At 40.7% G+C, this 26,414-nt stretch overlaps 1 protein-coding gene across 4 annotated transcripts; it reads right to left on the reverse strand.

Moving 5' to 3' along the window:
- On the reverse strand, nt 1-26,319 carry LOC135107585 (proline-rich protein HaeIII subfamily 1-like). 4 transcript variants are annotated; one of them, XM_064017607.1, is made up of 9 exons: nt 23,946-26,319; nt 23,400-23,556; nt 22,147-22,889; nt 18,530-21,890; nt 15,175-15,352; nt 11,454-14,566; nt 8,099-8,183; nt 6,532-6,704; nt 1-1,504 (listed from the first exon to the last, which is right to left on the reverse strand). In XM_064017607.1, exons 2-4 carry the CDS (start codon nt 23,404-23,406, stop codon nt 21,759-21,761), a joined length of 882 nt encoding a protein of 293 aa, XP_063873677.1. In that variant the 5' UTR covers nt 23,407-23,556; nt 23,946-26,319; the 3' UTR covers nt 1-1,504; nt 6,532-6,704; nt 8,099-8,183; nt 11,454-14,566; nt 15,175-15,352; nt 18,530-21,758. The 4 variants fall into 4 exon arrangements, with proteins under 4 accessions (XP_063873677.1, XP_063873675.1, XP_063873676.1 ...); XM_064017605.1 differs by lacking the exon at nt 1-1,504 and adding an exon at nt 3,471-5,183; XM_064017606.1 differs by lacking the exon at nt 1-1,504 and adding an exon at nt 3,471-5,183 and having other exon boundaries at nt 15,175-15,355.
- Nucleotides 26,320-26,414: the final 95 nt, after the last annotated feature.

Here is a 26,414-nt window from a genome sequence, read left to right on the forward strand (position 1 = left end):
TCTCTCTCTCTCTCTCTCTCTCTCTCTCTCTCTCTCTCTCTCTCTCTCTCTCTCTCTCTCTCTCTCTCTCTCTCTCTCTCTCTCTCTCTCTCTCTCTCTCTCTCTCTCTCTCTCTCTTATTCTATTTTAAAAGGCATTACACTATACATAATGATCATAAACTGTAGATGTTAAAATGTTATCATGCCTCGAATCACACACACACACACACACACACACACACACACACACACACACACACACACACACATACGCATACACGAATCATGTTTTGAGACGGTAACAACAGAGGGCACGGTAAGGATGCACAAAGATGTATACAGTAACGCTTCATGTGTAGGTAACGATGAAGAAAATCCGCAGTAATATGGCGACAAAGGGGAAGCGGAGACCACAGTAAGAGCACAAACACCACTATGTACTGTACGCATTATGCAACACAATGAAAGAATACATGCAGTAGTGTTGTGTACGTGCAGTCAGGAACAGAATCTAGGTAGGTGTGTACGTAAGTAACTCTCTCTGTACTTGCTTTCACTGTGTTTTCCGTTGTCTCTCAAGCTTACGTACGTCCTCCGATCTACCAGCAAGCTCTTTACCAAACTAGAGAATTAATTCAAGGAAGAGGGAAAGATGATGATGATGATGATGATGATGAAGAAGACGTTGGTGGTGATAGTGATGATGGATTGCCAGCAGGTCAGAGAACTTGAGACTGAGGGAATGTGCCACGACGTGAACGTCACAAAATCTTTATCTAAGTGCTCAAGTGAGAACCATGAGAGGGGAAACCTAAGGCCGTATTCTCAAACTTTTCCACTATTCTTAGCAGGCGCTAGTGGAAGTTTCTAAGGTTTTCAAGAGTGCTTTCATGATTCCCGTGATAGATTAACAAGGACTATACGCAATCAACAGGAAATAAAGAAAATAACACCTAAGTCAGTATTCTCAAACGTTTCCACTATTCTTAACAGGATTTAGTGAAACTTCCTTTGGATTTTCAAGAGGGCTTTCATGATTCTTGTGATAGATTATGAAAGAGTCTACGTTATCAGTAGGGAAAAAAATAGAAATAAAATAACACCTAGATAAACCCTTCTAATAACCTCACTGGCCTTTGAAGGTGGCCCTGATGAGAGGACAAATCATCTAAGAATACGAGTCCTAATCATTTTTGCATCAGTGACAGTACGTATTCCTAATTAAATTATTGAAGGAGTAAGGTAAATACATCCATTGTGAGCTGCATCAATATTACACGCACCACAAGCTGCCTGGTAGCGGCCTTTCACAATCAGTTTTTTGTGGAAGGACACTGCGTTCACCCCATCCGCCGCCAGCTGGCCGGTCCCTGCACGGCGCCAGAGCTCGGTCAGGCGAAGGTGAGGCCGCAATACGAGCAGCGTCTCTCCATCATAAGGAAGCAGCAAAGCATTCCGAGTGGGAAGAAGCACACGCCCAACAGGATCCCGCACGTGGTGAAGTCGTTCCTCAGGATGCCAGTCTGCGCGGGAGGAGGGCGAGGAAACACTAGAGAACAGGGCCTATACGAGAAAGTTCTGTCCTATACGACTTCTGTTCACTCATAAGGGCCACGGAGATCAATAGACGTGTTCTAATGACTGCTTTTCCTCTTGATAGTGCAGAATCCTTGTTAAGCTATTGTTAGAATCGTGAAACGCCCTTGAACATCACAGTAACTTCCGCTAGAGCCTGTTAAAATTTGCCTATGTAATGAGACGCGCTGAAGTTTCGGAATACAGACCTAGAAGAGTAATTATGATAAACAGCCGAACGCCAGTAGAAAGTCTCTCCAGGTGCGCATTCCCAATTTTTTCAGCGTCTTGTTTCATCTGGTGGAAGCTATTTTAGTTCTCAATTTATTTATTTTATTTTATTTTATTGTGTGTGTGTGTGTGTGTGTGTGTGTGTGTGTGTGTGTGTGTGTGTGTGTGTGTGTGTGTGTGTGTATGTGTGTGTGTGTGTGTGTGTGGTTTTATGGTTCAGTGATAGTTTAAGGATTCTGCACCATCAAGAAAAGATTTAAAAAGATCTAGAACCCAACTAACAGTCTCTGGAGATCCTGATGAAGGATGAGAGAAGACGCTTTGCTAAGGTTACTTGGAATAGACAAGCTAATGATGATGATTATGATGATGATGATGGCGATGATGATGATGATTATGACGAAGGTGATAAGCATACATTCTCATCCTGTTAGTGATAAAACTCATTCAATGAAAGCTTCAGATTCTCAATGATGATGAGGAATAAGAGGAAGAGAAAAAGGAAAATGATAATGATGAGAACGATGATGATGATGATGATGATGGTAATGATGATAAGTTCGTATTATCTTCGTGATAGTGACTCAGAAAAACAATCATGGAGTTAATCTTATCTGATAGCACCTGTAGTCCCTGCGGCGGGTTATCAGTGTTTGCTGCCACATAGATTTGTCGCATGACTCGCCAGTTGTTGAGGAAAAAAATATCCCACTTTTAACCTGTCCACTTATTGGGTAACCGTGCAGTTTGCTTTGCCGGTACGCATCTCTTTCATGACTCCCATGTTAAAACTGCTAGCTCATTATTATTTCGTATATGTTCCTGTATTCTGGCGTACGCATAGTATAGACACACGGAGGTCAGTATTCAAAAACGCTTTGCCCTCTCACTACGACTATCTTCAAAGGCGACAGAGACGATAAGCCGAGTTCTCAAGAGTGTTTTTCCTGTTCAAAATGTAGATATCTTGTTTATCTACCACTAGAACTAAAAAGAAACATCCTTAAAAACCTGTGTAACTTCAACTACGTACTGGCAGTCTTTTGAAAGTTGTGTAGGTGCGGCCAAAAAGTGTTTCAATATGCATGGTCTTCCTGTAATTTTCTGCAGCGTGACAATCGGTGAGTAACACTTCCATGGTGACACCTTCCCAGTCATCATGGTCAGCAAATGGTCTTGTACAGGTTGTGTAAGCTTGATTGTTCACCTATTCATATTTGTTTTACTTTTCGTGTTAAGACCAGCCAAGGATTAAAAATAGATAAATAGATAAATAAATAAATAAATAAATAAATAAATAAGCACAACACACCGCTCCTAAATGGTAAAGGAAAGGGTTAAATGAAATAGTTGTCTAGCTTAGTTGTGGAGATAAGTTGGCGCTCCTCCTCAGATGCAACTCGTCATGGAAAAGAAAGGAAAAAAAAAGATACAGATTAAGAGTTCCAAGGAGACCACTGAAGGACATGAAGGAGTAGATAAAGATAATGGTTAAGAGAGAGAGAGAGAGAGAGAGAGAGAGAGAGAGAGAGAGAGAGAGAGAGAGAGAGAGAGAGAGAGAGAGAGAGAGAGAGAGAGAGAGAGAGAGAGAGAGAGAGAGAGAGAGAGAGAGAGTGTGTGTGTGTGTGTGTGTGTGTGTGTGTGTGAAAACTCGTGTGCGTGTCCTGATTAACAAACAACAGCTGGATAACAAAACTTTTATTGGATAAAACATAATAGAACTGATTATACATAAGCACACTATGTATATCTTAGAACAAAAGCATTCTTATTTATCAGAGTATTTCATTTGCGATAAATATTTCATTCTGCAAAGAAAAAGATGGCTGGAGACTGTGAAGCAAACATGTCTCCAGTGATGATTATCAAAATGAGCTTTTTAAAGTATTGGTGAACACTGCGAAGTGGTTAATAATAAGATGGCCTATTGTAAGATCAGAGTATACGTAATATTGTAAGGCAAAAAGAAGTGTAATGTGTGTCAAAGGCCCATCCCGTATTCACAGTGCTAATATACTTTCAATGCAGATGACGCAGCCACACTTGTTATTTCATTTCAGCCATCTTAAGTGAGAAAAATTTACGGGCACCAAATATTTTGAAGTACACCATCACTCTTTCTGCCTTTCTATGCTGAACTCCAGTCTTACTTTAAGCCATTTCGTTAAGCCTAAGGAAAAAAATTAAACAGCAGTGAAATGGTAAATTAAAGACAATTATTAAAAACTGCCGTTATATACACAGCCCGGTTGATTAATCAGATTCCCTGTGGTGTGGCCTGAAAAAATTCCTAACGCGTCATTACCAAGGGAGACTGAAGTTAACTGTGACATGAATATTAATTCGTTGTGATAAACTTTAATTTGTGAGGAGTAGAGAAACATGAATGATGTAGGTGTGTTGATCAGTGCATTCACGTTAATCATTGCATTCACCAGCTACGCAGCATGAAGTGTTACAAAGACCCCGAGGAAAAGTTGACTGAGAAGTGAAGTAGAAACAATATCATGGGATCATATTTTAGAAAGACGAGTCCTACTCCTCACCGCGGCACACAAGACAGTGGCTTCTCACGTCCCGAGAACTCGTTGATGCGGGTCTCGTTCTGCCATCATGGAGCAAGCCATGCAATACAGAGTCTCCGAAAAAGTAGCTAAAGGAATATTTTTACTGATATCTATCTATCTATCTATCTATCTATCTATCTATCTATCTATCTATATATATATATATATATAGAGAGAGAGAGAGAGAGAGAGAGAGAGAGAGAGAGAGAGAGAGAGAGAGAGAGAGAGATAGATAGATAGATAGATAGATAGATAGATAGATAGATAGATAGATAGATAGATAGATATGGATAAATATATAGATATAGATATATAGGTATATAAGTATATATGACTTCCTTGTATAGGTCACTTGGTCCTTTGCAGGTCGACCAAACTCTGCTTGAGTCATGGCTATTAGTAGAGGCTTCTACCTTCTTGTCCTGTCTCAGGTTCAATGTTCGGCTGGGCATTGAACCACTAAACCTGAATCCTTTGTAAAAATTTGTCAGGATTTCTGAGTACGGATTCAGGTCAAAACAAACATTCTACTTATTCGTGATTGTGTGGAGTTTTCTGCCTTATCTCTGTATTTTCTGTCTGTTTTCTGCATGTGTTCTCAAGGTTGTCGTCTCTCCTCGCAGGAAGAGCTTGGGTGGGTGGGGTCTGCCTTGAGCGGGTCTCCTCGGGGTCCATTACTGTCAGGAGCAGCCTACGCACTCCCGAAGGAGGCGCGGCAATTGGAGCACTTCCTCTCCCTCATCAGCAAGCAGCAGAGAAGGCCGAGCGGGAAGAAACAGATTCCCAGGCATATCCCACAGCAGGTGAATTCATTCTGAAGGATCCCGCTCTGGCAGGAGGAGAACACCATCACCACATACTCAAGGCATCATATTATATCATATTTCTTTATAAATCTATCATTATCTCTCCGCAGCTTTCATTAATGCCAAATATAACTTTACGACATTCATTTTTTTTGTTGGTTAATTTCATTGTTGTTGTTATTGTTATTATTATCATTATTATTATTATTATTATTATTATTATCATTATTATCATTATTATTGTTATTGTAATTATTATTGTTGTTGTTGTTGTTGTTGGTGTTGGTGTTGTTGTTGTTGTTGTTGTTGTTGTTGTTGTTGTTGTTGTTGTTGTTGTTGTTGTTGTTGTTGTTGCTGCTGCTGCTGCTGCTGCTGCTGGTGTTGCTGATGTGGTTGTTGTTTTTGTTGTTGTTGAAAAAAAAAAAAATATATATATATATATATATATATATATATATATATATATATATATATATATATATATATATATATATATATATATATATATATATATATATATATATATATATATATATATATATATATATTTATTTATTTATTTATTTATTTATTTATTTATTTATTTGTGACTTTATTTATTTATTTTTTTTACAAAATTTATTGTTAGTAACAGAGCCAGTTCACTGAATCATGAAACGAATAATCAATTAGTTGCAATATACAACAAACAGGATCTCCCGGAGTGTTTCCTCATGTTGCGTGGATGGCAGCACTGTGGCCACACTCTCATGGTCTACAGAATCTTTGGGCACCAGTCGCGAAGGCTTGCATGACGTCAAGCTCACATAATTACTTTTTTTTCATTTTTCATTCGCTTATCTTGTCTCAACCCAAATCAGCCACCAGGAAGACCGCAAGCTGCCGCACAGACCGCGAAGAAGGAGCACAACACTTAAAAACATCATGATGCGTTACAGCATCAGAGATCTGCTGTTTCTTTACCAATAGTGTAAAGTTTTGTCATCTGTATACGCGAGTCACATCTCTCAGTGACCGTGAAACTATTTACGGTGACGAGCAGCAGGTACACCTGTCCGAGCACAACAATAAACTGTCGGTCGCTCGGTGGCTGAAACATGTCACAATGGACCGCATTCCCAAACACCTCGGCGTCTTAATCGACTACTTTTAAAAGACTGCAATGAAAGTTCTTAAAGCTTTGAAGGGTGTTTCATTATTCTAATGATGGTTTAACAATGATTTTGCCTTGTCTGTGGGAGGAATCTCCATGATAAGCCATGATAATCACCTTCTTGAAAACAGTTTTGATGAGATAATAAGCGTCTCAGAAATATGAGTAATGTGCGAAGAGTGAAGGAGACACAGAGAGACAAGGGATGGGAAACTCACCCTGCAAGCTGGACAGTTGCCTCCTGACACAATGACCATGGGCTGGCCGGTGACCACTGGCTGGGCGGTGATGACGGTGGTGCCCGAGGAGGGCTGCATGGGTGGGGCTGGATATGCCATCTGGCCTTGGTTTTGGAACCCGATAGGAGGCTGGTTGTACGGAGGGGGAGGTCCTGTGGATACGAAGCAGGAGATTAGTGAAGCCTTTATATAGATTACAAGCAAAAGTAAATCGCGGCAATTTTCACTTCCAGACAGTTTTTCCCTTAACTACTTCAACTTAATTTTTGGGACTTTTTTTATTCACTACAGGTACTGAGTGCCAGCTTTTGTTGACATAACTACGACATTATGCCCCTCTGGTCTGGGTTTGCTGTGATCATAACTGTCCCAGTGCGTTTCCCAGCCCTCCTCCTGTGAGGTGGTCAGCTGGTGTCCTGTGGAACGTTATCACGGTAATCTCCTTAAGGAAGTTCTTATTACGAGCAGGTATCAAATATATAGATAAAAATGCTAGTCTCTTGAATAGTTTTCTGAGTGCCTAAGTTAGCCATTCTTTTTTTAGTATAATAATTGTCAGCAAAGATCGACCGTTCTAGTAGAGAGGTTTGGGGCGGAGGCGGTCACGTGATGCCAGGACAGTTTGCAGTGACGTAGCTTTGTGAAAAAACGAGGGCTAAGAATTGGATATGAATATTAGAAGAAAATAAAGAGAGTAAAGAAAATTGTAAGAAAGCAACAGCCATATAATTTATGGAGAACTGACTATATATAACACACCTACCTATATCCACCCATCATCCCTACTTCCATGATGTTCTTTTTTCTTTCCTTATGTTCTTAGCTTTTTTTTTAAGTTCTTATGGACTTGGTATATAGCGCCAGTAAACAATTAACTGCAACTCAGCAGTTAATTGTTTATTGGCAGCCTTAGATGGTCGACCTCTTATATTTGTAGACGATAAGTTGTTCCACCTCCTCCCATGGTGGCGCGGGCAGAATTTTATAGGGACGCTTTTACAGAGATTCAGGCTTCCCCTAAAACTCCTCGATGCAGTCCCCGTCAGAGCCAGTGTTGGCAGCATGTGGGTAAGCTTCCCCTTCCCCTAAACTTCATATTTCTACCCCTTTTTCTTCCCCAGGGTGCGCCATTCTTGCATGTATTGTCTAGGCATCACGTGACATATGTATGTACTTGTATTATGTTTTTAAGTTTTTTTGCAGCTGGTGAAGCAACGTTCAGGTTCTGTGTCTTTCAGATATTAGAGCAGTGTTATTCACTAATTTTTGCAAGAGAGACACTTAACATAAGAACATAAGAACATAAGAAATAAGGGAAGCTGCAAGAAGCGACCAGGCTTACACGTGGCAGTCCCTGTATGAACACACCTACCTATTTCCATCTGCTATCCCCATCCATAAACTTGTCTAATCTTCTCTTAAAGCTCTCTAGTGTCCTAGCACTAACTACATGATTACTGAGTCCGTTCCACTCATCTATTCCATTCATATGTAGTATTTTTCTTCAGACTAAGGGCAGGGCACGGGTGCACCAAGTCTATCTCACCTTGCGGGGGAATGTAGTGGTCAGACTTTGGTTGTTGCTCCATCACGGCGGTGGACGCGACCTAGGAGGACCAGGCTGCTGAAAACTGCAAAGAAAGAATCATGTCATTCATTACACACACACACACACACACATACACACACACACACACACCGTGTAGTGTAGTGGTTAGCACGCTCGGCTCACAACCAAGGAGGCCCGGGTTCGAATCCCGGGCACGGCGAGGCTAATGGGCGAGCCTCTTAATGTGTAGCCCCTGTTTACCTAGCAGCAAGTAGGTACGGGATGTAACCCGAGGGGTTGTGACCTCGCTGTCCTGGTGCGTGGTGTGTCAGTGGTCTCAGTCCTACCCAAAGTTCGATCACTATGAGCTCTGAGCTCTTTCCATAGGGGAATGGCTGGCTGGGTGACCAGCAGACGACCGTAAGTGAATCACACACACCCGCACACACACGCACACACACACGTAGTAGCCCCTAAAAATTCTACGTTTTCTTTCATTTGTTTTTTTTTCCACTCTTCATGATGGACTAACCCACTCCGGGGTCGCCACTTGCAGGCGACTATTGCTGCTCGCGCTGGTGCCGTTAATGGTCCTCTTTGTCGGCGGCGATGATGTTTAGCCGTTAGCAGATGGTAGTCGGGAGCGATTCTGGCAGGTACTCCGGAGGTCACCACTATCGCCGCCGACGAAAAGGATCAGCAGTGGCACCAGCGGGAGCAGCAGTAGCCGCCTACAAGTGGCGACCCCGGAGTGACATCAGTATGATAAAATGTGTATTTGATAGAATAATTCAGTTTTAACACGGTGTCAGAAAATAAATTAGTCTATCACGAAGAGCGGAAAATAAATTTAAGAAAATTAATAATTTTCAGGGGCACCTGCACAGATACACACACACACACACACACACGAAATCAGCCAAACATTAGAAACAAAAAGGTATTCTTGATAATGGAGAAATACACTGCATGATGTACGAAAATTTAATGGAGCAGCCTTTCTCTTATGCAGGAATTATGCAATGCCTTCCGTCTTGCATCCCTTTCACTGGTGACCTTTCGAACTCCGCACATGCCTAGCTGTCCCTCGCATCAGATAAGTATCGTGACACGTCTTCAATTAACCTCGGGAAGTTAGTGGGCTTTCCCTTCCCCGTCTTTTTTTTAGTTATTTATTCTTTATTTTATTTTTTATTTATTTATTTATGTGTGATATTAGCCGTCGTCCTTCAAGCCTAAAAATAAAGTACATGAGTTAAAACTTAAAAAGAAAACGCGTTGCACACCAGTCAGTCACGCAAAGACACACCTACGGTAAATATTGATGAGGCCTGACTACCGATCCGTTTTTTTTTTTTTTTTTTTGTCTGAACACGTCACAACAATTGCTAAAACAGATCGTCTCTCACTTCATTCATTTTTACCTCCTGTCCTTGCGGTCCAATCTTGTTTCTTTCTTTGCACGACAACTTTTAATAATGTCCAAATTTTATGTTACTTGTCCTTTAATCTAGTCCTTTATTTCTCTCCACTACCAAATTTATACGGTGCATTTTTTTTTCTATGTAAGAGAGACGAAAGAAAAGTGAAAAAAAAAATAAAAATACACACAAATGCTCACAGAAATGCAATTCATTTTACTCGCACGCTCATTGTAGTCCTTTATTTCTCTACACTCAACGTACATACATTTACCAGGTTATGGAGTGACCAGGGGATGTACGGAGTTCCCTCATCACGTCACCACCGGCGCGGACCCTTGCAAGCTGAATTAAAGGGAGCTCACATCGTTCCACAGCGGACTATAGTATATACATATATGTATTGATTTATTTGCCAGCTCTTCGTAAAAAAATAAATAAATGAATGAATAAAAAATAAATAAATAAGAATAAATAAATAGATAAATAAACATAAAAAAACACCAACCACGTAAATTACCGATGTTTCCTGTGTGTTCCATCGGAAATAGGACAACTGTCACTTATTTCAGTCCCACAGATACAAGTAATTTCCATCGTTATTCCTCGTTAATAGTAGTAGTAGTAGTAGTAGTAGTAGCAGTAGGAGTACCTGAGGAGCGATGGGCTTGACAAGTAGGTAGTGTGCAGCGTGTGGAAGTGAGACTGAAAGACGTACAAGGAAAAGGAGGTGGTGAAGGGAAGGCTGAGGGGCGACAGACCTGAGAATGTGTCCTTACTCATCAAACAAAAAGACACAGATAACTGCCTCGGCCGCCATTTTGTTGATAGGACAAACATCGCAGTAATGGTTCTCGTCGCTATGTCATCGAAGTACCACAATCCCGTTAATGATTTGAGGTCTTTTGGATAACATTGTGACCACGCGAAGCACACGAGTACTTGTATCCCTATGAAGACGATGTGGTAGGAAATACACACACACACACACACACACACACACACACATACACACACACACACACAGACACACACACTCTCTCTCTCTCTCTCTCTCTCTCTCTCTCTCTCTCTCTCTCTCTCTCTCTCTCTCTCTCTCTCTCTCTCTCTCTCTCTCTCTCTCTCTCTCTCTCTCTCTCTCTCTCTCTCTCTCTCTCTCTCTCTCTGTGTGTGTGTGTGTGTGTGTGTGTGTGTGTGTGTGTGTGTGTGTGTGTGTGTGTGTGTGTGTGTCCACAACTTCTATTTTTTAACTAGCAATCCAAAAACAAAGTCTAAGTACGAGTGAGTATATAATCTCGTCAGAATCACACATTCTCGCATCTCCCTAACATTGTTCATATTCTCAAAGGTTTCGTCGTCACATCTCGGTGACTTTCAGCAGGCCTCAGCGCACGTTGTCCAGGTTTCCAAGACTGTTTTCGTGATTCTAGTGACAATGTGAAACCCGACTGTTCACTTTTCTTGACATCAAAAATAGCCCTACTAATAGACCAAAGTGTTTGAGAATACTTTTCTATATTATATATGTGTCTCTGCTCATAGATTGGACACCTTGCAGTCACATCACAACAGGACTGGGAATAAACCATTACTTTCATCAGTACGCCTGTGATTGGTAGGGAGGAGCAGCCACATTGTTTCTTTTCATCTCATAACCTGTACTTTATCTTTGTACCCATAGAAGGGAACAGGTAAAAAGAGAACTCCATCCGAACTTAACCCTTTCATTTTAGATTTTTTTTTTTTCGATAAACACTTGCAACATTTCAGGTATTTACTATTGAAGAGTTCTGCAGCCTATAACAGACAAAATTAGTGAACTATCTCTTGCCTTTTTCTGTTTCCATGCATTTTTTTTTTTTTCCTCTCAGTGCTCTAGATATTAATAAATGATGACCACAGCAGAAGAAAACTTAATAAGTGGCACTTACTGTATTCCTTGATGGAGAGGTAGAGAGTAAGGTAAGCAGGTTCTGGTGGTGGAACAGCAAAGGGTCTTGTAGCTGGGGCACTGAGGTGAGGGGCGTTATCATCTTATCTAATCATCGGCAGCCTATTGGTCCATGTTCACTTTCCTACACGAGAATGTGATCGACGTCATAACATGATAATGGGATTTCCTGTGTGAGGAGTTATGTAAGACTCAAGTAAGTGGTTGCAAAACAGATATTCTCTCAGTCAGAAGTCGAGTGACCTTCCGCATTCACTTTTACTGTGTTTAACGTTTTCCCTTCGTTTTCAGTCCTCGGGTGTAGTTAGGACAGGTCACGTCTTGTAAAGAGCTTGTCACCGCAACACAGGGCTTATGAAAAAGCACAGAAGTGGATGCAGACTACGACTGTACTTGAATGTATGGTTTCTATAATAAGTGGTGAGTGAGGGTTTTTACTGAGGCAGGTAAAAAGAGAGAGGCTTCCTGATTCAACTAAGGTATCTCATATTAAGTTAAAAATGCTTAATATGTCTTTTTAGAAAACAAGTAATTCTTTATCTCTTTTCTTCTTTTTTTTTATGTAGAAAACAAAGAGGAATCCTTTATGGGATTTTCTTCTTTATGATGAGTGAAGAAAGCCAACTAAGCGAAAAACAAATCCAAGCTTATCAGCCATCGTCTTGATGGTCAATCTGCGGATATTTTCGCACCAGCTCATTCACCTTTCCAGTGTTGACAACAGTTTTTCTTGTTCAGATCGTAACTTTTGGTATCCTTCACACTCTTCCGGCCTTCCCTGAATCGTTTCTGCCACTCAAAGACGCCTAAGGGACAGTATGTTCACCATAAACTTCACACACACACACACACACACACACACACACACACACACACACACGCCTTCTTCTTGAAAGAGTTTTCAAGTCATAGGAAGATGGAAATACAGAAACAGGCAGGGAGTTCCAGAGTTTACCAGAGAAAGGGATGAATGACTGAGAATACTGGTTAACTCTTACATTAGGGAGAGGAGTTGATAAGACGAAAAGCTTTTAATTCCACCCTATCTAAAGGAGCGGTATGAATGGAACCCCCCATACATGTGAAGCATACTCCATACATGGACGGCTAAAGCCCCTGTACAGAGTTAGCAGCTGGAAGATGAGGAAGGTGAGAAAAACTGGCGTAAACGACTCAGAACGTCTAACTTCATAAAAGAGGTTTTAACTAGAGATGAGATGTGAAGTTTCCAGTTTAGATTAGAAGCAAAGGACAAAGAGAGAGAGAGAGAGAGAGAGAGAGAGAGTGTGTGTGTGTGTGTGTGTGTGAAAACTCGTGTGTGTGTCCTGACTAACAAACAACAGCTGGATAACAATGCTTTTAATGAATAAAAGTTAATAGAACTGATTATACATAAGCACACTATGTATATCTTAGAACAAAAGCATTCTTATAATATCAGAGTATGATAACAATGCTTTTAATGAATAAAAGTTAATAGAACTGATTATACATAAGCACACTATGTATATCTTAGAACAAAAGCATTCTTATAATATCAGAGTATTTGATTTGCGATAAATATTTCATTCTGCAAAGAAAAAAGCGGCTGGAGACTGTGAAGCAAGTGTGTCTCCAGTGATGATTATCAAGGTGAGCCTTTTAAAGTATTGGTGAACACTGCGAAGTGGTTAATAATGAGATGGTCTATTGTAAGATCTGAGTATATACTCGTATGTATGGGAATGTAATGTGTGTCATAGACCCATCCCGTATTCACAGTGCTAATATACTTTCAATACGGATGACGCAGTCACACTTGCTCAGTCATCCTATCCTAAATGGGAAAAAAAAAAAAAAATTACAGGCACAAAAATGTTTGAAATACACCGTCGCTGTTTTTCCCTTTCGATGCTGAACTTCAAACTTATTCTAAACCATTTCGTTAAGCCTGAGGGGAAAAATTAAATAGCAGTGAAATGGTAAATTAAAGACAGTTATTAGAAACTACCGCTAAACACACAGCCGAGCTAATCACTATTGGAAACAAGAGATGCGCTCAAGTGGGGTCCCTGTGGTGTCTGAAAGAATCCTTGGCGCATCATTACGGAAGGAAACTGAAGTTAACTATATTCTGAACATTAATTCGTTGAGGTAAGCTTTAATTTGTGAGGCGTAGAGAACATTGTAGCCTTGAGAAACATGAATGATGTAGGTGTGTTAATCAGTCCATTCACCAGCTACGCAGCATGAAGTGTCACAAAGTCCTCAAGGAAAAGTTAACAGAGAAGAAGCGAAGCAGAAAAAAATATCGTGAGATCATAATTAGAAAAGCAGGTCCTACTCATCACCACAGCACACAAGACAGTGGCCTATCACATCCCGAGAACTCGATGATTTGGGTCATCTTCTGGCATAACGGAGCAAGCCATGCAATACAGTCTCCGATAAAGTAACTAAAGAAATATTTTTACTGATTTATATATATATATATATATATATATATATATATATATATATATATATATATATATATATATATATATATATATATATATATATATATATATATATTTATGTATATACACACACACAGATCACTTTGACCTTTGCAGCCTCTTTATTTTCTTATGTTCGTATGACCAGAGTCAAGGTCGACCAAACTCTGCTTGACTCATGACTATTGGTAGAGGCTTCTACCTTCTTGTCCTGTCTCAGGTTCAATGCTCGGCTGGGCATTGAACCACTAAACCTGAATCTTTTGCAAAAATTTGTCAAGATTTCAGAATACGTATTCAGGTCAAAATAAACATTCTACTCATTCGTTATTGTATGGAGTTTTTTGTCTCATCTTTGTATTTTCTTTGTTTTCTGCATGTGTTCTCAAGGTTGTCGTCTCTCCTCGCAGGAGGAGTTTGGGTGGGTGGGGCCTGCCTTGAGCGGGTCTCCTCAGAGTCCATTACTGCCAGGAGCAGCCTACGCATTCCCGAAGGAGGCGCGGCAATTGGTGCACTTCTTCTCCTTCATCATCAAGCAGCAGAGAAAGCCGAACGGGAAGAGGAAGATTGCCAGGAATATCCCACACCAGGTGAATTCATTCCGAATGAAGCCGACCTGGCAGGACGAGAACATTCATTATTTTATTGTTTGATTTCATTCTTATTCTAATTCTAATTCTTATTCTTAATCTTATTCTTATTTTCATTATTCTTCTTCTTCTTATTATTATTATTATTATTGTCAATATTATAATTATCATCATTATTGTTACTCTAATTATTGTTATTGATGCTGCTCTTGTTATTGTAGTTGTTGTTGTTGTTGTTGTTGTTGTTGTTGTTGTTGTTGTTGTTGTTGTTGTTGTTGTTGTTGTTATTGTCAATGTTGTGGCTATTATTTTTTGTTGTTGCTGGAATATATATATATATATATATATATATATATATATATATATATATATATATATATATATATATATATATATATATATATATATATATATATATATATATATATATATATATATATATATATATATATATATATATATATATATATATATATATATATATATACACACTATATGTCTGTGGGAAGAATCTCCATGATAAGCTGACTGATCACCTCCCTGAGAACAGTTTTGATGAGATAATAAGTGTCTCAGAAGTATGAGTAATGTGCGAAGAGAGGAGACGCAGAGAGACAAGGGATGGGACACTCACCCTGCAAACTGAACAGTTGCCTGATGAAACGGCCTGGGGCTGGGCGGCGAAAACGGGCTGGGCGGCGACCGTGGGCTGGGCGGCGAAGATGGTGGGTGCGGAGGCTACGTATGCCATCTGGCCTGGGGGTGGTGGGGCTTGGAAACCGACAGGAGTCCGGTTGTACGGAAGGGGGGTGCTGCTGATACGAAGCGGGTGATTAGTGAAGCCTTTATGTGGACGACAAGTCTAGTCATCCACCACTCTGAAAAGCGATTTCTTTCGACTTTAGCACTAGTAACCCGCGGCACTTTTCATTCCCAGACAGTTTTTCCCTTAACTACTTCAACTTAACTTTTGGAACTTTTTTATTCACTACAGGCACTGAGTGCCACCTTTTGTTGACATAACTACGACATTATGCCCCTCTGGTCTGGGTTTGCTGTGATCATAACTGTCCCAGTGCGTTTCCCAGCCCTCCTCCTGTGAGGTGGTCAGCTGGTGTCCTGTGGAACGTTATCACGGTAATCTCCTTAAGGAAGTTCTTATTACGAGCAGGTATCAAATATATAGATAAAAATGCTAGTCTCTTGAATAGTTTTCTGAGTGTCTAAGTTAGCCTTTTTTTTTTTTTATTATAATTGTCAGCAAAGATCGACCGTTTAGTAGTGAGGTTTGGGGTGGAGGCGGTCACGTGATGCCAGAACAGTTTGCAGTGACGTAGCTTTGTGAAAACACGAGGGCTAAGAATTGGATATGACCATTAGAAGAAGATAAAGAGAGTAAAGGAAATTGTAAGAAAGCAACAGCCATATATTTTATGGGGAACTGACTAAATAAAACACACCTACCTATATCCACCCATCATCCCTATCCAAACATTTATCAATATATTTGAAGTCCCTTATTGACTGAATGCTAACACTCTCATTATTGATTTTATTCTAGTTATCTATCACTCTGTTTATGAACTAATTCCATCTTACTGTCATTTTAATTAACTTCATCTAACTTACATCCTTTATTTCTTGACCTGTCTTGATAATCAACGCCAAGGATCTTGTATACACCATCCTTCTTATATAACTTATGCCACTTAAATACTTTTCTCATATCCTTTCTTTATATGGTATTACATAGCATATGAGAACGGTATGAGAATGTGCAAAATATCAAAGTAAGACTCCACTCAGCTACTAAGCTTTTGATTCCATCCTGTCTAAGGGAGCGGTAAGAGTGGAAACCCCCAGACATGTGAAGCATAATTCATACATGGACGGATAAGGCCCTTGTACAGAATTGGCACCTGGGGGGTTCAGAAAAACTGGCGGAGACGTCTCAGAACACCTAACTTCATAGAAACTGTTTTAGCTAGAGATGAGATGTGAAGTTTCCAGTTTAGATTATAAGAATAGGACAGATCAAGGATGTTCAATGGAGAAGAGGGGGACAGTTGAATGTCACTGAAGAAGAGGGGATAGTTGTCTGGAAGGTTGTGTCGAGTTGATAGATGGAGGAATTAAGTTTTTGAGGCATTGAACAATATCAAGTTTGGTCTGCACCAATCAGAAATTTTAGAGAGACCAGAAGTCAGGCGTTCTGTGACTTCCTTGCAAGAACTGTTTACCTCCTGAAAGGCTGGACGTCTATGAAAAGACATGGAAAAGTGCAAGGTGGTTTCATCAGCGTAGGAGTGGATAGGAGAAGAAGTTTAGTTTAGAAGATCATTGATGAATATTAGGAAGAGAGGGGTTGAAAGGACAGAACCCTGAGAAACACCACTGTTAACAGATTGAGGAGAAGAACCGTGACCGTCTACCTCAGCAGCAATAGAACGGTCAGAAAGAAAACATGAGATGAAGCTACACAGAGAAGGCCAGAAGCCGTAGGAGGGTAGTTTAGAAATCAAAGCTTTGTGCCAGACTTCCGGTCCCCAAATAGGGTTGGAAGCGGTAGTTAAAAATTGAAGGATAAGTGTCTTGAAACCTCCCTCTTGAAGGAATTCAAGTCATAGGGAGGCGGAAATAAAGAAGCAGGCAGGGAATTTCAGATTTTACCAGAGAAAGGGATGAATGAATGAGACTACTGGTTAACTCTTGCATTAGAAAGGTGGACACAATAAGGAAGAGAGAAAGAAGAAAGTCTTGTGCAGCGAGGCCGCAGGAGGAGGGAAGAAATACAGTTAGCAAGATCAGAAGAGCAGTTAACATAATAATAGCGGTAGAAGATAGCAAGCGATGCAACATTGCGGCGATGAGAAAGAGGCTGAAGACAGTAAGTTAGAGGAGAGGAGTTGATGAGACGAAAAGATTTTGATTCCACCCTGTTTGGAAGAGCAGTATGAAGCCCCCACACATGTGAAGCATACTCTATACATGGACAGATAAAGCCCTTGTACAGAGTTAGCAGCCGGGGGTTGAGAAAACCCCGGAAACGTCTCAGGGCACCTAATTTCATAGAATCTGTTTTAGCTAGAGATGAGAAGTGAAGTTTCCAGCTTATATTATAAGAAAAGGACAGACCAAGGATGTTCAGTGTGCAAGAGGGAGACACTTGAGTGTCATTGAAGACGAGGGGATAATTGTCTGGAAGGTTGTGTCGAGATGATAGATGGAAGAATTGAGTTTTTGAGGCATTGAACAATACCAAGTTTGCTCTATCCCAATCAGAAATATTAGAGAGATCAGAAGTCAAGCGTTCTGTGGCTTCTCTATGTGAACTGTTTACTTCCTGAAGGCTTGGATGTCTATGAAGATGTGGAAAAGTACAAGGTGGCATCATCAGCGTAGGAGTGGACAGGACAGGAAATTTGGTTAAGTAGATCATTGATAAATAATAGGAAGAGACTGGGTGACAGGACAGAACCCTGAGGAACACCACTGTTAATAGATTTAGGAGAAGAACAGTGACTGTCTACCTCAGCAGCAATAGAACGGTCAGAAAGGAAACTGGTGATGAAGTTACAGAGAGAAGCATAGAAGCCGGAGGAGGGTAGTTTGGAAATCAAAGCCTTGTGCCAGACTCTAACAAAAGCTTTTCATATGTTTAATGCAACAGCAAAAGTTTCACCAAAACCTCTAAAAGAGGATGACCAAGACTCAGTAAGGAAAACCAGAAGATCACCAGTAGAGCGGCCTTAACGTAACCCATACTGGCGATCAGATAGAAGGTTGTGATGTGATAGATATTTAAGAACTCGGGGTTTTCAGTACTCTTTTCATATCATGATTCTACGTGGTGACAATTTAACAAAGATTCGGCATCATCAGATGAAAAGACATCAGTGAGAACACGAATCTCTGTAACTTTTGAATGTATTACCTTATGAGAGAAGAGAACGAAACGTTTCAGAACATAAATCTTAAAGGGTACGCACCAGACACTCCGAGACCGAGCCTGACGTGTGGTGAGCCAAGTGACTGGGAGCCGACTGGCTCTAAGAGACAATAGACAATATTCACTATCCGCTCACCAAACTCTTGCAACCGGATGTGAGCGTCACCAAAATAACAATATAAGAATATGGACAGATCAGTCAGAAATACAGAACCTTTTCATGCATAAGAATTTGAGAGATAAATTAGCCATATGGTTCGTAACTTTATAAAATTATGACGTCAGTTTTAAATACACACCAGGAAAGAAAAACACAGCCGCAGATCCACTGCCTAGGAATGTACACTCATCCCAGAGTTGCAAAATTTAGTATGTAGTAATCAAGAACTAGCCACTTTAACTACTGAACGTGTAAAATCAGAACTAGAAAAGGACGGAATATGGAAGAATGTATTAGAACAGCTAGCCAGTACCACAGAACACCAGCCATTCACGTTACCAACAAAGGACAATATAGATAACTAAAAAATCTGTAATGTACAGGAGCACCGAAGTAACAGGCACAGGAATATCAAGGGGAAAGGTAGTCCCTCGTACGCTTGTTCCTGAAGTATTAAAGATACTCCACGACAGTTCGCACATCTCATATCCAGGAAAGGACAAAACTTACAAACAAGTACAACTCAAGTATTTTGGCCTTGCATGGGGAACTATCTACTTACACACAGGTAACTGCATGACATGTACCGAAACGAAAGGAAACACACACGGACCAGCACCAATGTTAACCTAGACAATTTCTCAAAAACCTTGCGAAAGAGTTCAGAGACACTCTTGAGTTGCCCACGTCACAAAAAGGATATGAATATCTTCTCGTAGCTACTGATTACCTTGCCAGATTTTGCATCCTGCAACCAATGATTAATAAAAAAGGCTGAAACTATTGTCTCATATAATTTGTAACCATCAGAGACAAGGCATGTGATACAAGAAAAGAAAATAACCTCAAGATGTGATATAAAGGTGTCCATAACTCACATGAAATTGTTAACGCAAAATAATACACTTGCATTACGTATAGTATTTTAATATAAATGTAAAATTTAGGTTTTGTCAATTACTTATGTCACTACCATTGTCATTGCGTTCATGCTGAAGTCAGTGAGATGGAAACGTGTCAGACATCAGAGGTCAAATGGTGCTATGGCAAAGTAATTGATGTGGTAATTGACCGGAAATTATGGTTTACGAGTAACATAAGAACAAGAAACATTACTGAGGATTGTGTTTAAAGTGACGCGGGATGGTATACATGGAAGAGGAGGACGACAGCTTTGCGTAACATCTACTGTTCGTTTAATTTTACCAATCAACACCGAATTGTCTAGTCACAGCCGGATATCCATATTATCATACTTATGTATGTGTGTTGACACTTCCCATGCATGTTTTCCATCACAACTCACCTCTGCTGCTCGTGAAGTTGGAGAAAATCATTGTTGTGCATTTCGACATATGAATATAGGAAACGTGTAGGTTGCAAAATAAAAAGGCTGCATTTCATGGTTTCAAGAAAAGGTTGGATAAATTGATGGATGACGATGAGAAATGATAAATTTTAAGTGCTCTGAATTGCTTTTTGTAAGTCAGGTGGCCTTTTGCACTCTCTTTTTTTATAATCAATTGATATCTGCATTTACTTTAACAACTTCACTGAATTATCTAAATCACTATGTAACACGATTTTTTGTCTTTGACAAAGAAGTATTATTTTCCATCTCCTTTCATTGCAAACAATAGAAAATGTCCATTACTCCTCATGAACTTTTCTTTGTTGGCTTTTAGAATGATTTTTTGCCCCAAAATAGCTAAATTTCACCATTTTTTTTTTTCAGATGCTGTTACAGAGAACTTCTTTACTCTTGTCTTGATGAACTGACCACATATGTAGCAGAATGCATCTGGAGATTGATAGCAGCTTCTTGATGCATTTCACCTCTTGTGATGTGTCTTCTCAGGCAGCCAAAGCAGAACTGATTGGTGGTCTGCAAGCCCCCTACTCTTATTGTTAAGCAGTACTTTAGAATATTCTTAGCCTTTCTAGAATGGGTTTCAGAATGTTCTCAATCTTTCTAGAATATTTTTGAACCTGCTTTAGAATATTCTGAATCATTCTAGAAAATTCTTGTAGATTTTAGAAAATTTTTGATACTTCAACATATTTCTTTACTCTATTCTAGAAAGTTTTAGTACATTATGGAAGTGTTTACATTAAACAGAATGTTCTAAAATATCCTAGAAACTTCTTAATGTCTGGTAGAACATTCTGGAAGATTTTAGATTTCTGAAATTTAAGCAAATTCTCGTAAATATGAGGAATTTCTTGCTAGATCTGGTCAGTTCAAGAATGATCTTATTAAAATTAAAAGTCTTCAGAACACTTCACATTCTTTCTTTCATTGTTTTAACTTATTTGCAACATTTCGAAAGCAATTAGATAAGCAGCTGAGATTTTGCAGAGGTCTTTACCTCACATGAAAACCAATAGTAACCCAGACTGTAATGAAATAAGGCAAAACTGTAAATTCATTGTTCTAACCACAAAAGCAAAGTTTCAGGATCAAAATAACTTTTTTTATATTTTGTTTTGATGAAAGTAACTGGAAAATTTGGGGCCGCGGACAAGGCAAAAGTGAAATTGTGTTACATAGTGAATTATCTAAATTTTATTATTTGTTTTTTTTTTCTTCTTTTTTTTCTTTTCTTGCCACTTGTTTATCATTTTCCCTTTAGAATTTGAACTGTTTTTTTTTTCGCCCATTCGTTTCAGTACGAAGCAAATATTTTTTAAAGATTTGTTTTATGAGTGACTAGTTGATGGAACACCCCTACTGACGATGTTGTGAAACACGAAAACCTATACCAAAGTATTTAAATAAGAGTAATCTCTCTCTCTCTCTCTCTCTCTCTCTCTCTCTCTCTCTCTCTCTCTCTCTCTCTCTCTCTCTCTCTCTCTCTCTCTCTCTCTCTCTCTCTCTCATATATTTTTTTTTTGTGTGTGTGTGTGTGTGTGTGTGTGTGTGTGTGTGTGTGTGTGTGTGTGTGTCTGTTTGTGTGTGTGTGTGTGTGTGTGTGTGTGTGTGTGTGTGTGTGTGTGTGTGTGTGTGTGTGTGTGTGTGTGTGTGTGTGTTAAGGTGACGACGCATTTTTCTCAGACAGCTCAAGCGTCTCTCCGCTGGCGTCACTCGTGCAGGTCAGCTTCCTCTCCCTTACGAGAATGCGGCGCGGCAGTGGTTGCAGCGACGCTCCTGCATCAGCAGGCAGCAGAGGAGGCCCAGCGGGAAGAAGAAGATGCCCAGACAGATGCCGCACCCCGTGAACTCTTCATGCAGAATGCCCACCTGAAGGGAAGGAGTTTTTGGTGTGTGGGAGGACTGGGGGTAGGATGTTGTATGGTGAGTGTGTGTGTGTGTGTGTGTGTGTGTGTGTGTGTGTGTGTGTTGTCCAGTCGACAAGAAAGAGAGAGGGCGTAAGATCACACCCAGTTTGACACTTTCATATGGCTACGGAATGCATGGAACCAATAAGGCAGGGAAAGCATTCTCACAAAAAGGAAGAAAAGGAAAAAGAAGTCAAGATTCTCGTATTTTTGCTCACCCTGCAACCTGGACAGTCCTTCTCACCCATCTGCTTCGGAGGACTCGTCACCGAAGGAACCGCGGGCAGGATGAAGGGCGCTGGCGGATCTTTGTACCTCAAGGTGGGAAGACGCCGTGATGATCTCTCTTGGGGTGGCCCTGAGAGTGGCGGTGGGTCCTGGTGGGGCCTTGAGGGTGACGGTGAGTCCTGGCGGGGTGCTGAGGGAGTCAGTGGGTCCTGGCGGAGCCCTAAAGGTGGCGGTGAGTCCTGGCGGGGCCCTGAGGGTGGCAGTAGGTCCTGGCTGGGCCCTGAGGGTGGCAGTGTGTCCTGGCGGGGCCCTAAGGGTGGCGGTGGCTCCTGGCAGGGCCTTGAGGGTAGCGGTGGGTCCTGGCGGAGCCCTGGGAGTGGCGAAGTGTCCTGAAAAAGCCCTGAGGGTGGCGGTGGGTGTTGGTGGGACCCTGAGGGTGGCAGTGAGTCCTGGCGGGGCCCTGAGGGTGGCGGTGAGTCCTTGGGCCCTGAGGGTGGCGGTGGGTCCTGGAGGGGCCGTAAGGGTAGCTGTGGGTCTTGGCGGGACCCTGAGGGTGGCGGTGGGTCTTGGCAAGGACCTGAGCGTGGCTGTGGGTCCTGGCAGGGGCTTGAGGGTGGCGGTGGGTCCTGGCGGGTCCTTGAGGGTGGCGGTGGGTCCTGGTGGGGCTCTGAGGGTGACTGGCAGTTGGCACCCGTGTGCACGAAGTCTATGGGATGCGCAGACTGTGCCATCACTGTAGACACAAACACTCATGGGAATTCATTATAATACGTAGGAGGGCAATGACAAAAACTGGAGCGCTCCGCTATTCTTGTGGAGCGGCGTATGGGGAATGTTTCACTCTATGTTCGCTTCTGGCGACTCGAACATCATTCGCGCTAAGCCCCTTGAATATCTGAGGATGTGGTAATGAGGCTAACGATTTAAAGAAAATAAACATGTGTTAAGAAATAAGACGAGTGAGGTAGTGGGATGAGGCTGAAGATTAACTCCTTACAGTCTCGTAAGCACAAGTAGCCACAACTTCAGTGGTCCTTCCTTGCTGAGTTTATATCTTTACTCCATGATCACAGAGAACGAGACAGTTATCTACATTTTTTTAGGGATATCTGATGCAACTAAAGCACATACTTAGCTATTAATTACACCATCATTTTCAAAACTTTATAGGTTATATTATGAAAAATTAACATTGGTTTAAGTTAAGGCGTTTTGTAAGATTAGTATGATCTGTGTCACTCACCATACATGTCGTTTCGATGCTGTGAAACCGTAAACGCATTCTCAAATGTTTCGTGGTCTAATCTTGACTATTATCAACAGGCTGTTGGGAACTTCGTGGACGTAACCGCGGTTTTCAAGGACGTTTTCACGAGTACAGTGGTAGTGTAACAAGAATTCTGCATCGTTAAAGGAAAAAAGTATTCATGAAAATCTAACTAATCTCCGTAGCCTTTGAAAGTAGTCCAAATGAGATGAAAAAAACGTGTTACAGAATACAAGATAATAAGGGAAGCTGCAGGAAGCCAGTAGGCCTGCACGTGACATTCCTCGTATGAAACTCATATATCTTAACTCACCTACCATACCTACATATACTCGTAAATGCATATATTCTTTTAAGACTCCCTACTGATTCGGCACTAACAACGTGATAACTGAGTCTATTCCAGTTATCTACTACTTTATGAGAATATATAAACTTTCTTTTCTTTTTTTTTATGTTTTTTCAACTTCAAACTTCCTACAGGCCGCTAATGATAACTGCATTACACAGATCCTGGTTTACCTATGATATGACCAGAAAATTTGAGTTGGTGTGCTGATGTGAATACAAACGCCAGCTGAGGAGCTCCGGGATGAGGTCAAGGAAGCTAGAGGCTCTTATTTAGCTTTCTTGGTTGAGACGGTGAGGTGCAGGGCGTGAGCGACAGAGCGGGGTAGTGTCTGGGCAGTACACGGGCGCTGCAGCTTCTGACTTCACTGCACTGGGCTTCGGGGCACTCTTGCTTCACCCATGCGGCCATTGCCTTATCATCAGTTACTCCACCGCCATCCCAGTGTGGCAAGATTCGCTGCTGTCACATTCATATTGTTTGCATTGGAGGATGAATGATTTTTTTATTTATTTTTTTTTTTTCTACTCGCGGTCGTTTCTCTTTTCAGCATACATTCATATAGGTGTGTGCATTATTACATAAAAGGGAGGAGGAATGTTATGTTATGAAAATAACTATTCATCTATTGTTATATTTTTGCTAATGTTTTAGGCGTCTCCTTTTGTGTGTGTGTGTGTGTGTGTGTGTGTGTGTGTGTGTGTGTGTGTGTGTGTGTGTGTGTGTGTGTGTGTGTGTGTGTGTGTGTGTGTGTGTGTGTGTGTGTGTGTGTCATTCGGAATGACAACAGCCTCCATGACATCAGCCTTGTTACTGTTACGCTATCCACGCAGCAAAATAGCCTTCCTTTATACTGGAAGGGAAAGAGGGAGGAGAGAGAGAGAGAGAGAGAGAGAGAGAGAGAGAGAGAGAGAGAGAGAGAGAGAGAGAGAGAGAAAGACAGAGGGGAGAAAGTCACGTCATATCAGGACGTCCTCCCGCACACCGCCCCGATTCCGCCTCCTCCAGGCTCGGCGGGACAGCTGATCGGTGCACCACAAAGTTCTTGCATTTTTAACAAATTCTTACATTCTATATACGTATTTTCAATCACTCTATCATTTACCATTACTGTAAGCTGACTTTCAAAAATACCAATAGGAAACAATAATAATATCAGAGTATGGACCCTTCAGAAGATAAAGCGTTGCAACAAAGAAACATAATCAGCTACAAAAATTAACTCGTTTTGAAAAGTGAATTGCTGAGCTTCATTTTCAAAAGCAGCATTATGAGCCAGCTTCTTCACCATTAATATTTTTGTGTTCTTCATCTGTCTCCCTAAAAGGAAAGACAATTATTCATATGACACTGGAGACCACAGCAGTTACAACATGTGCGTGCGTCAGGCAGCAGTGAAGGCAGCTGCTTAGTGAGGGAGTATCGGCCAGCAGGTCAGGCGAGGACACGTGCCGTGGTGCTGCTCCCATTGTTGTGTGTGCAAGGTTTTTCTGTTGTCACGGTATTCTATCTTGGTTTCCTTCACGTCAAGCTTTATCAACATTGTGTGTGTGTATCAGACTGAACTCTGAAAACCTGTACAACGTGTTCATTGCACCCCACAAAGAGCAAAGAAAAAAATATTGTACAGTAAATGACAAATATACATTATTATTATTATTATTAGTAGTAGTAGTAGTAGTAGTAGTAGTAGTAGTAGTAGTAGTAGTAGTAGTAGTAGTAGTAGTAGTATAAGCTAGGCTACAAACCCCGACTGATAAAGCATAATACTACCAACCTGAGGCCACCAGCAGGTAAAGCAGCCCAGTAGAAAATTATTGAAAAGGAAAAGAGAAACGGAAAAAGTAAAATAAAATAATAAAATATAAAAAACGAATAGAAATAGAGTAAGAAAAACAAAAATAAAATTTAAATAAATTAGCAAGATACTAATTATGACTAAACAATAAAAATGAATGAACACCAACTTTGAACTTCTGAAGCTCTAAAAATTCAACAACCTGGCTTGACTGTTTATTCCATAACTTTATGGTAGATGGAATAAAACATCTTGAATACTGCCAAGTACTGAATCTTACAAATGAGAAAGAAAGGCTGTTCAAATTATTAACATTTCTAGTAGCTCGAACTGGTCGGAATAGGTCTGGAAGCTCAAGATGAAGAGGATACCCAGGATTCCGAAATATTTTTAAAAGCATACACAAAGAAGTCACAGAGCGCCGGTGCCACAGATCAACATTAAGATCATGGACTAAAAATTTACGAGCTCTCAGATTTCTATCCAAAAGCGTAAGATGAAATTTTGCAGCCGAACACTGCAAGGTAGAATAAAAGAATTAAGAACAGTTCCTCAAGATAGACTGTCCTCAAAAACTTTAACGGACTTCCTCAGCAAACTAATTCTTTGAGCAATAGAAGAAAATAGAACGGATATGATGCTCAAAAGTAAACTTCTTATCAAAAAACAACCCCAAGAATCTTAAACGAGTCACAAGTGGTTAAGGGTACACCGTCAATGAATAGGTCTGGATGAGAGGTGTCCAGAGTTCAAGATCTACTGACATTAATACTCTGTGTCTTGTTAGGATTCAATTTCATGCCCCACAAGTTACACCAGGCACTAATCTTTGCTAAATTCCTAT

This window comes from Scylla paramamosain, chromosome 15 (genome assembly GCF_035594125.1).
Source record: "Scylla paramamosain isolate STU-SP2022 chromosome 15, ASM3559412v1, whole genome shotgun sequence".
In the NCBI taxonomy this organism is placed as follows: domain Eukaryota; kingdom Metazoa; phylum Arthropoda; class Malacostraca; order Decapoda; family Portunidae; genus Scylla; species Scylla paramamosain.

Coding starts and splice junctions, on each gene's coding strand:
- LOC135107585 (XM_064017607.1), bottom strand. Junction 21,891..22,146: donor AGGACTGTCCAGGTTGCAGG/GTGAGCAAAAAT, acceptor CCTTCCCTTCAG/GTGGGCATTCTGCATGAAGA.